The sequence below is a fragment of the Pteropus vampyrus genome, unplaced genomic scaffold (assembly GCF_000151845.1).
Source record: "Pteropus vampyrus isolate Shadow unplaced genomic scaffold, Pvam_2.0 Scaffold152, whole genome shotgun sequence".
NCBI classification, from domain to species: Eukaryota; Metazoa; Chordata; class Mammalia; order Chiroptera; family Pteropodidae; genus Pteropus; species Pteropus vampyrus.
The window spans coordinates 2,821,385-2,833,587 of record NW_011888933.1 but is presented as its reverse complement, the minus strand read 5'-3'; the positions used below and the strand labels follow the sequence as shown (position 1 = coordinate 2,833,587).

Below are 12,203 nucleotides of genomic sequence, written 5' to 3'. Positions count from 1 at the left end.
GGTAGCATGGCCCTAGACTATGTATTTTTAAGGGAAAAAAAATGAACACATAAACAGTCAGATCCAACTTTGCTTAATTACATACATAAAACAGAAAAAGTCTATGGATTGACATCTGTATTATGAAACCATTAAAAGTCATTTAAAATAATATCATAAAAAATAATCATAATTTAGTGTTAAACAGGGAAAAAAGTAGGAAATAAAAAATACATATAGCATGATCTCGATTTTGCTTTTTAATACAAACACATGGCTCACTGGAGACTTCACATACACACACAACTCACATACTCACACATAGAAAAAGACTAGAAGGAAACAGATCAAAATGTTCACAGTGTTCTTCCTGTTTTGTGAATGGTGATATTATGGAGATTTCCACCTTCTTTTTTCTATTATTTAAAAAATTTTTCATAATAAGCAAGTATTGGAACTATAAACAGAGGAATTTTTCCTCAAAAGAAATTCAACACAATAAAATATTTTGAACACAACATGGGTGATGATGTATATGTTAAAAGAAAACATATTTGAAAGAATACTATAAAATAATGTAAGTAAAAATGTAAAATGCTACCTCTGAAGTAAAAGAACTAAATGTTACTTTTAAATAACATAAATTTCTAAGCATTGTATTTTTTTAAAAGACAGGTAACACTCTCTAGTCCTTTACTGAATAAATTCTCAACAAACTCTAGCAAAATTACAGTAATGCTTTAATTTTACTGTCAGTTCATGGCAGTATTAGTTTGCCACCCATGTAGAACTCTGTCTGAGCAACAAAACCAAAATACAATGCATAAATATTTCATGCTTAAAAGCCCACTGCTCTTGTTGACTCAACTACCTTCTCAAAAGAGACAGAAAACAGACTAAGACAAGCGTCTTAGAAACAGGGACTGTGGAGGGCTCTAACCTGGTTCGACTGCATGCAGCTCTCTGCAGCTCTTGTATTAACTGACCAGTACACTCTGGCTCTCTGCTGGCCGCCTGCAGCAAGGCTTTCCTAAACGTGTGCCGGCATTTCTTTTGACGAGATTCTGCCCGCTCCAGGCGGCAGAGGTGCTTATATTTCTGCTGAAAGTAAGTGCAAAGTTGGGTCACCCTGGCGCTCCTACTCTCCGTATCATCATCATCTGACCTGGAAGGTGCAGAGAGAGAAGTGAACAATTGATTAAACATGAGGAAAAGCAGGGGAGGTAGAGTGGCTGGATGCTCACGGTTAAAACTTGTGGCATGTGAGCACACAACAAAACTAGAGGAAGAGAAGTCCAGTAGAGCTGAAAAATAAGCACAATGTTTCAGCAATAAGTAAGGCAGTAGAAACAAACCAATGCTTTAAGAAGCTTAACCTTGTTATTGTTAGCATGTCATAATCAGATGATGCATTAGTGTCTTCTAAATTTTAAATGACTAGGAATTCTTAGAAACAATATATTTTCTTTACCTTTACTTAAAGAAAGTCTGAGCAAATGACATGGCAGTTTTAAGTTAACATTCAGCATAATTTCATAAAAGACAGGTAGGTCATACCAGAAACAGAGCAGTGAATTCTAACAGCGCATTATCAAAGAGCTGTCCTTTTAGATGTACCATTTTTAACCATTTTTTTCTTGCAAAGCACTTAAAGAAGTTTGATTGTAGGGATCACAATCATTTTACAGATTTTTTTTTTTCTTTTAAACTACAGGAGATATCCTAAACAACATTTCATATACCAGAATTTTTTCTGTCATTACACTAATGTTAATTGATTGGTGGCCCCTGCTAGAGTGCTCCATTGAAAAGGATACTTAAGGCACATCTAGGCTCAAAATGAGAGAGTGCTGTGGTTAGTTAGCAATGTCCACCATCGGTGAGGTTGGAAAGGTCACTTTTCTATTGAACAAATATGATCTCACTTTTTACTGTTACGAATAATGCACAATAGATTTAAAAACTGAACCATGTTATTTTAACTTATTTCTCTTCTATCTTAACAAATATATAACACAACTGTGACACTATAAACTATATATTTTCTAATCTTCTATAAATCATTGCTTGATTTCTCTTCTTAGGGGGTATGCCTCCTTTTTCCTTCAGCATAGCCCACTAACAGGCTACTCTATAAACTTCCATTTAGCATATGTCCTAAGAAATATGTTCTCTTTAATATGCATTCTACTACCGATATACCAACTGAAGGATCTTACTACTATCTTTTCATTTATTCAACACTCAATAGTTACTGTATGTCTATTATGTTAAGTACTGTAGAGGAGAGACAAAACATTTCAAGGAGTTTGTAATGCAATTTAGACAAGATAAACGCATCCCAAAAGTTAAGCAATTCAAAAGAGAATGGAATTAGTAACTAAAACTGTGGGGGCAGACAAACCAATGATTCAAATAGCTGACCTCAAAAGAAATACCTGGGAGCTTTTTAAAATTTCAGATTCCCAAGACCTACCACAAGATCTACTCAACAAGAGTTTCCATGGGATGAGGCCCAGAAATCTTTATTTTGAATTGTTCCCCCAAGTCCAACAGCAGATCTTCATTTGAGAGTTCCAGTTAGAGCCGTAAGTGCTATAAATAACTTTAATGTGATGTAGACGACAATATGTGACATAAGCACAGAAAAAGTGCTATGAAAGTTCAAAGGGTACCTCACAAGGATAAAATAACATGAGCTAAGATACATGGATGAACAGGATAGGGAACAGCCAGTACTAAGTAGCTCGACTTAGCTAAGGTGTGGAGTAGGTAGGGTAAGGCAAACTTCCTAAACCTGAACACCACATACAATAAAGAACCTTGTAGATTTTTAAGAAAAGAAGTAATAGTAATAGAGCTGTGTATGAGAAAGAAGATACTGTCAGAAGCTATAAGCGGAGGAAGAGATGGAAGAAGAGAAAGCGAGGAATTGTACAACTGCAGGTACGAGATAACAAGGGGCCGCACCAGGGTGGCAGCAGCAGGACCAGGGTGAGATGTAAGGGGCATGTACAAGGCTGACTCTGTCGGGTGGCCAAGGAAATGAAAGGGACAGTTTACCACATAACAGTTTCCATCAGGAAAGACCAGGGAACAGGAGCAAGAGCAGATCTGGGGCAGGAAATAAATTCCATTTCAGACCTAGGGAATTTAAAGAACAGATGAGGTATCAAAGGGAAGGTGGAAAAACCGTTGGAAACGATAAACTGGAACATATTTAGGGAAGAGATACAGGTTTCAGAGTCAGCAACTAACAACTGAACGACATGGGAGTGACTGAAAGTAGAAGACCACAGAGATAATAGAAAGAACTAGACATATAAGGGCAATTATCATTAAAGAATTAACTCAATTTGGTAACTGGATATGAAAGATAAGAAAGTCAATAATGACTCAATAACTTTGAATCTGCAGAGCTAGGAGAATGGAAGTGCCATTAATAAAGGAAGAAGAGGAGAAATAGTAAGACTTTAAAGGAAAGTAAAGCTAAGATGGGTAAATCACTTGCTAAAATTGTTATTTGAAAAGACTATTACTAGAAGGAGGAATAGCCTAGCTCAGTGGTTCTCAAGTTAACTATGGAAAGATGCACCTGGATTCCACACCATTATGAAAGTTTTCAATGCTTATTCATAATTTCCATACTTATCTTGCTGTGGGCCAGTAATCAGAAGTTTGCAGACTGGCAAAGGTCCATAGACCATAGGTGGCATAGCCCTAAAACAGAAAATCTCCAAGATGTCTCCCATTTCTAAGATACTATGACGTTAATATTTCAAACCTGGTTGTTGAGGAAAAGTAGCAAACTATGAAGAAAAAGGCCAATATTCATCATTTACCAGCAGCTGACAAGGCCCGGCACCTACTGCATTCTCAGTATGTTTTAGTTTCCTTAAGTTTCCTCATCTGAGAAATTAGAGATAAAGCCAGCTGGTTTGCCTATCCCCTAAGGCAGTTAACAGAATGAAAGAAAATAACATGTGAAATCACAATATAAGTACAGGTATTATTATTATTATTATTATTAAAATGCTACTAATAATTCCAAATATAAGCAGTAAAGTCCAAACCTGATTCCCTAAGACTTCAGGTTTATTTATCTGTCACCTCAAGGTATGACAAGAAACTCTCAAAATAACATTCATTTTAATTTACTTTATTAAAATAAGAGCAAAACGCTAACATCTCTGATAAAAATAGGGGAGTCAAAAAGAGGCACACATATTAGAGGCACGCATATTCAGAAAAATAATGAGTTTAATTTAGAAATGCTGAATTTAGGGTATTGGCAGAATATTCAAAGAGAATTATTTGATAGGTAGTTCAAACTCAAAAGAAAGATCAGACAAGAGAAAAAGATTTGGGAGTTATTCACATAGAGATAACAATTGAAACAACAAACAACAACAACAACAAATAAAAGACTTATGGAAATATGGCAATTTAGATACCCTAAGGCAGGGGTCCCCAACCCTGGGGCTGTGGACCAGTACCCGTTGGTCAACTGTTAAGAACTAGGTCGCACAGCAGGAAGTGAGCGGTGGCAAGCAAGTGAAGCTTCATCTATATTTGCAGCCACTCCCCAGCACTAGCATCACCACCTCAGCTCCACCTCAGATCATCAGGCATTAGATTCTCATAGGAGCACTGGTCCCTGGTGCCAAAAAGGTTGGGGACCTACATACAAGATAAGAGTACTTATGCATGCATTTTTGGTCTCAAAGGAAGTAGAGGAAATCTTTCTCAAACTGCTTAGTCAAAAAAAAAAAAGCAAATAAACATTTAAAAAAATAAAATTGAAGCTAAAGTTGGAAGCAGGGAACAAAGGGGGAATTGGGCTGTACTCAGAGCACATGATGATAGAAGCACTAACAGTGGATATAAAATCTCATCCCAACAAGATGAAGTAGCTTAACCTAAGATTCTAGGATAAGTCTAGGACCTAAAAAATTAAAATTACCATGCACAGGAAAAGGTAAGCCACTTTGTACGACAAAAAGAAAAAATAATAAATGGCAGATATAGACTTACAAGGAAAGACTCCAAAGGTTGGAATTATAAGATACTGAATATAAAAGTTATGTATGAAATGTTTAAAGGATGGATTTAAAAAGATAAGAAAACAATAAAAGACAAACAGAAATGATCAGTAAATCTGAAAATAAATGTAATCCATATATATATATATATATATATATATAATTATTTTAAACCAAAATTTCATGGATATTTTACCCCTAAAAAGGAAACATGACAATTATGTCCATCTTCACTATATCTATTTGATATTTTATCGCAAGTCTTAGCCAATGCAATAAGGCCAAAAAAGCAACAAAAGGCATAAGTAAAACAGTTTGTATTCACAGACAACATGATTTTCTGCAAAAAAAAAAAAAAAAAAAAATCAAAAGAATTTACAAAAAAAATCTAGAATAAGTAAATGTATCAAAATTGCAGTATATATTAACAGCTAAAGATCAATCTAACAATAAACTTTATTTCTACATAAGCAGAAAACAAATGAAAAATAAATTTACAACTCAGTTTACAACAGCATCAAAAACAAAATACTTCATAATAAATATAATAAAAGATGTGCATGATCTTCATTCCAAATAGTAAGCAAAAAAATTCTGAAGACCTAAACTAGAGCAGTATCCCATATTCATGGATTGGAAGACTTACTTTTGTTAAAATATAAATTCTCCACCAACTGATTTATAATAAAAAAACAAAATCATAATTGGCTAGTTTGCAAACAGTGACAATGATAAGATTTCTGTGGAAATACAAAGTACCCAGAATAGTCAAAATATGAAAAAAAAAAACCCAAAAACCTAAGTTGTAGGATTCAAACTAATGAACAGCGGTCCCCAACCTATGAGAATCTAATGCCTAATGATCCGAGGTGGAGCTGAGAGGGTGATGCTAGCACTGGGGAGTGGCTGCAAATACAGATGAAGATTTGTTTCCTCCCTTGCTCACCCATCCACTCACCACTCACCTCCTGCTATGCGGCCTGGTTCCTTATAGGACACTGGCCAGTACCAGTGCAAGGCCCAGGAGTTGGGGACTCCTAAATTTCTAAACTTACTTTAAAACTACAGTAAGAGAGACGAAGTAGCCTAAAATTTAATCAATGGAACAGAACGGTTCAGAAATAAGTTCACATTTATTTAGTTGATTAATCCTTGACAAAGGTGTCAAAGCATTTGAATGGAAAATGAAAGGTATTTTTAACAAATAGCACTGGAACAACTAAATATCCATTTATATAAAAGAATGAACCTCGACCCCAACCACGCTACACCAAAAATTTGATGGGTTATAGACCTAAATATTAAAGCTAAAGTTAAACCTACAAAGTTTCTAAAGATGACAGAGAAAATTAGAAATCAATAACTATAGGAAATTTGAGAACTTCATTAATATGTGTAAATTAAATAACATACTCCTAAATAATCAATGAGTGAAAATACAAATCACAAGAGAAAATAGAAAATACTTCGAGATAAGTGAAAATGATACAGGTACTATAACTTATTGACGAATATAAAAGGAAAACTCAAATTTTTCCTTCCTGAGTAGGGAAAAATCCAGTTCTTCCCTACTGTGTTTCTTTTCTATGAGTCTCATTTACTACTGACACAAAACATTTCTGGTCACCTAATGTGTGGAAGTTTTACCCCACACCAAGCAATTATCTGTGATACTAGCTTAGTGTCCCACGATTTAACTCAATTCTAACACTACCTATATCTGGAGATAGCATCAGATCCCACAGCTCTGTCCCACAAGACTTCTCCCACCCTACTTCAGATGCCAATCACAAGTGGTGGGTCCCAAGATTACCCACAACTTCTGTCTAGTTTGCCTATACGTTGGAGGTTTCCATGACCCCCTCCTTCAGGTTTGATTAGTTTGCTAGAGAAGCTCACAGAACTTAGGGAAACTTACTTACACTTACCAGTTTATTAAAGGATACAGATGAATATCCAGATGAAAGAAATGTGTAAAGCAAGGTTCATAGGAAGGGGTACACCAGTCTCCCGGCACCCTCCCAGAAGCTCCAACCCAGAAGCTCTCCAAACCTCCCACTGCTGGGATTTTATGGAGGCTTCCTCACACAGGCATGATCAATTGTTAACTCCATTTCCATCCCCTCAACCCTTTCTGGAGGATTGGGAGTGGAGCTAAAACTTCCAAGCTTCTAATGATTGCTTGGTCTTTCTGGTGACCAGCACCCATTCAGGAGCCACCCAGGAGCCCATGTAGAGTCGCCTCATAAGAAAAAGAGATGCTACTAGTACTCTCATAACTTAGAAATTTACAAGGGTTTTAGGAGCCCTGTGTCAGGAACTAGGGACAGAGATCAATATATCTTTTCTTTTATCTCATGATGAAGCTTGGAGAGAAATTTGTAGCTATAATCTCCTACATTTTTTTCTAAAACAGAAAGATACCAAATAAACAACCTAACATTCCACCTTAAGAAATTAGAGGAAGAGAAAACTAAACCCAAAACAAGCAGAAAGAAATAAATAGGAAAGAAATAAATGAAAAAAGAATAGAAAAAGTATAATAGAGATAAATCAATGAAACCAAAAACTGGTTCTTCGAAATGATCAACAAAATTGACAACCCTTAAAGCTCAACTAACCAGTAAGAGAGGACTCTAATTACCAAAATTAGGATTGAAAGCAAGTACATTACTACCTGTCTTATAAAAAAAAAGATTATAAGGAACTATTATAAAAGCTGTATGCCAATAAATTAGATAATAAAGATAAAATGAACAAGTTCCTAGAGAGACACAAGCTTCTGACTTCCACTCAAGAAAAAAACAAAATCTGAAGAAATCTTTAAACAAGTAAAGAGATTGAATTAGTAATCAAAAACTTCCCACAAAGAAAAGCCCCCTAATCTGATGGCTTCGCTGGTGAATTATACCAAATGTTTAAAGAATTACCACTAATCAATCACAAATTCTTCAAAAAAAAAAAAAAAAAAAAAAAGGAAAAGGAAACACTTCCCAACTCTATCAGGCCAGTATCACCCCAATACCAAAGTAAAACAAAGACATCACAAAGAAAGAAAACTACGAGCTGATATCCCTTATGAATACGGATGCAAAGTTTTCAACAAAATACAAACAATCCAAATCCAGCAGGATGTCAAAAAAGTTTATATCCCACAATGGGATTTATTCAAGAAATAAAAACTGAATTCAACGTATGAAAATCAAAGTTATAGACCATATTAAGACAAAAAAAACTACATCATCTCAAGAGATACATGTTACATGAATGAATCCTGAAAATGTTTATACTAAGTAAAATAAACCATGCAGAAAAGGACAATTACTGTATAATCCTACTTATATGAGGTATCTAGAGTAGTCAAATTCATAGAGACAGAAAGTATAAAGGTAGTTGCCAGGAGCTTGGGAAGAGGGAGGAATGGGAAGTTTTTGTTTAATGGGTACAGTTTCCGTTTAAGATGAAAAAGTTTTAAGATGGATAGTGGCGATGGTTGCACAACAATGTGAATGTACTTAATGCCACTGAAATGTACACTTAAAAAATGCTTGAAATGGTAACTTTTATATTATGTATATTTTACCACTTTAAAAAAAGAATGGGTCTACAGCCATGCTACCCTGAACACGCCCGATCCTGTCTGATCTCGGAAGCTAAGCAGGGTTGGGCCTGATTAGTACTTGGATGGGAGACCACCTAGGAAGACCAGGTGCTGTAGGTGTAAAAAAAATAAATAAGTAAAAAATAAAAAATAAAAAAAAAGAATGGTCTCAGACTGGTAGTGTTTCAAGTACTTTAAAGAAGCAAACATAAATCCTCTCTGGGGGAATCCACTTTCATCTCAGAGTTAAAAAAATTTTCACAGACAATTTTTCTTTAGGAACTTTAATGTTCAAAAGAAATTTTATAGGTCATTTCAAAGAGAGCTTGTGGGACTAGGATCTTTTTAACACTGTGACCAATGACTGAAGTTCTCCATAGGATGTAACAGTCACTCAGTAGTACTATGTTTTCCCGAGGAGATATAAAATTTAGCTATGTATCAATAATTGGGGATGTGGGGAAGTAAATAAATGTCTCCCAAGTTTAACCACTGCCTACTCTCTTTTTTAGACAAAAAAATATACTTTTTAAGTATTCACCAAACATAAAAGGAAACAAGGCACCTGGAGTATGGGCTGGCAGAAACAAGAGACAGCTAATTTCAGATACTGGACCAATCAGACATAGACTATACAATGAGTATGTGTAAGATATTTCAAGAAATAAAAGAGAGGCTTAAGAATACGAATAAATAGCAAGTTGATGTGAACAAAAACTAAAGAGAAGTTCTAGAAATGGAATATATAATAACTAAAGTTTAAAATTCAATGTACGGCTCTAACAGGAGATTAGACACAGATATAAGATAAAGTAATTACCCAGAATACAGTACAAAGAGATAAGGTAAGAAAAAAATATGAAAGAAATGGATGACAGAATGAAAAGGTGCATCACATGTCAAAATGGATTTTCAGGAGAAATGGGGAGAGACAGAGAGACAGACAGACAGAGAGAATGGGGTAAAGGCATTATTTCATGAGATAATGGCTGAGAAAAACACCAGAACTGATGAAAGATACCAATAAATCCTAAAGAAGATAAAGAGAAATGTACATTTAACTACTGAAGTTAGAAAAACAACAACAGAATAAACATAAACAATGTAGGAGATAAAATAAACACAGAAGCAAAAATCAATGAAATAAAAAACAAATATATAAAAAACAAATATATGGATGAGAAGAATCAAATCTGGTTCTCTAAAAACACCAATAAAATAGAAAACCTCTGGTGAGACTGATCAAGGCAATAAAAAGACAAAAGTAATAATATTAGGAATGAAGGCTATAACCACAGATAACAAATCAAAAAGAAAGAATTATATAATAAAAAAATTTAGGCCAAAACATTTAAAATCTTAATTGAAAAGAAAATTAAAAAAAAAAAAATCATTACTTACAAAACTGATTCAAGGAGAAACAGAATATCTGAAGTCCTCTTTCTGTTAACTAAAACTGAATCTCTTATTAAACACGCATAGAAAACTCCTGAGTTCTATTAATATTCAGAGAAAAATAATTCTAATCATACACAAAATATTCCTAATGTCAGAAAAGAGGGAATATTCTCATTTAATAAGGCTAACATAAGCTTGACATCAAAACCTAATAAAGCAAATATGACAAAAGAAAAATTCATAAGAAAATCTCATTTATGGCCATAGAGGCAAAAATTATTAGCAAACCGAATCTAGCAGTGTAGTACTGGCACAAGGACAAACAGGCCAATGGAATAGAATAGAAAATGCACAAACAGACATACACGTATATGTCAAGGGTTCCAATGCAATGGAAAAAAACTGTTTTTAATAGAATGTTGGTTACATAGAAAATACACATGGAAAAAATGATCCTTGTCCCTACTTCACATCATATATAAACTATACAAAAATAAATCCCATAAAGATTGTCAGTAAAACAATAAGGATTCTAGAAGATGATATGAGAGAATTGCTTCATGGCCCTGGGTAAGCAATGATTTCTTAAGCAGGTCACAAATATACCAACAATAAAGGAAAAGACTAATAAACTGTACTCATTAATATCAAGAACTTTTTTCTATCAAAGGCATCATTAGAAATATGAAATGGTAAGCAGTTATTGACAGTAATTACTGTTCCTTAACAACACATTTAAAGATACCAACTTATTTCTGCTACTGATACATAAGTAAAAGCCTGAGAGATCTACTTGGGCATACGCATCTACAACTAAACTAAGTAACCAAGGGACCTTTGCCAAAACAAGACCAAACTTTCTTCTACAGTTATTTTCTATTATATTTAAGCATAAGGTACAATAAATGACAGGCAGCTGCAACAAGACACTGGAATAAAGCTGTTCTATATATAAGTAATTTAAAATATAGGACAGAGGTTCCTGTGATAGGCCACAGTGGCAGATACAGGTGTGAAGTTGCAGAATAAATAGAATGGTAAACCAATTCAATCTCAGTTTCATCCAAGAGAAAGAATAGAGCGCTCCATGCCTAGACCATAATAAGAGTTGAACAAGAATATGTTGAATGAGTGAATAAATAAATGAAGAGATAAAAATGAAGGAGAAAAGATTAAAGTGAGAGCTGGGCAAGAAATAAGGATAACTGCTTATAAAAAGGAGAAAAATATACTGAAGGAAAAGAACCAAGAAAGCAGAATATTGTGGTAAGTCAAAGAGGAAGCAAGTTAGAAAAAGTGGCCAAGAAAGTAAAATGCCAGAGAAGAAGAAAAATAAGGATGGTCACAAGCTTAAAACAGCTTAAGAAATATCCTGCAAACTCTGCAAGAATATAAAGCAAATACTCCCAATACTGATGTCCAGGTCACCTTGAAAACAAAAATAGAAATCATAACTACCATTTAGCAATCATTTCCCATGTACCAGGTACTGTGCTGAGCATGTATTTGTTACCTCATTTACAGAAATTTCTAAAATTAACCTAAAATATCCCAAGTCAAGTTAAGCTGATATGAGTATCAACCTTAGGAGCATGATTGATATTATCTGTAAGTAAGAAAACTTAAGTTCAGTTGCACTTCTATCTGACAGAAAGAATATGCTAATGGTCAGGAAACAGTCTTGAATGACATAAAATGGAATCTCAGAGAGAGAGAAAAAAGTATAGCTTCTCTAGTACTAACTAGGAGACAGGAGAGGCAGGGACAACTACATGGGAGATAAATCTCAAGGGTGGAAAGAGATGCATCAGGCTATTAGAATTTAATGACATTGGCCATTAATAAATCCAACTACTTCTCCTTGCTCTTAATTCCATGCCCAAATAAACTTCTGATTATACTTTGCTTCTCAGGTATATCTTCTGAGGGAACATTTATACTACTTAATAATTATATTTCTCACTGTAAATTGGCATTTTGGTTTATAGATTAATCTTCTAGTGAATCAGTTCCCTAAGCCTAACACCTTTGGTTGTACTAACAAATCACATTTTTAAGCCTGTACATTAAAAAACCAGACCCTATAACATAGGTCCATTTCACAAACTGTGAAATTCTACGAGTTGGCCTGGGGCAGATAGCTGATCTCCCCTCTATCTTGCTGAACATCTATTCAAATCACA

At 34.5% G+C, this 12,203-nt stretch overlaps 1 protein-coding gene and 2 non-coding genes across 3 annotated transcripts in view; 2 read left to right on the top strand and 1 right to left on the bottom strand.

Moving 5' to 3' along the window:
- Positions 1-12,203, bottom strand: part of INO80D (INO80 complex subunit D) — a 66,361-nt gene that overhangs the window by 26,458 nt on the left and 27,700 nt on the right. Inside the window, exon 6 of the mRNA XM_023536284.1 lies at positions 848-1,144. Coding sequence (XP_023392052.1) covers positions 848-1,144 — 297 coding nt within the window. The remainder of the gene's footprint in view (positions 1-847; positions 1,145-12,203) is intronic.
- Positions 8,624-8,742, top strand: LOC111745349. Its single transcript, XR_002782610.1, has one exon. It is a non-coding gene; the product is annotated as a 5S ribosomal RNA (ribosomal RNA).
- Positions 8,930-9,051, top strand: LOC111745369. Its single transcript, XR_002782613.1, has one exon. It is a non-coding gene; the product is annotated as a small nucleolar RNA SNORA25 (small nucleolar RNA).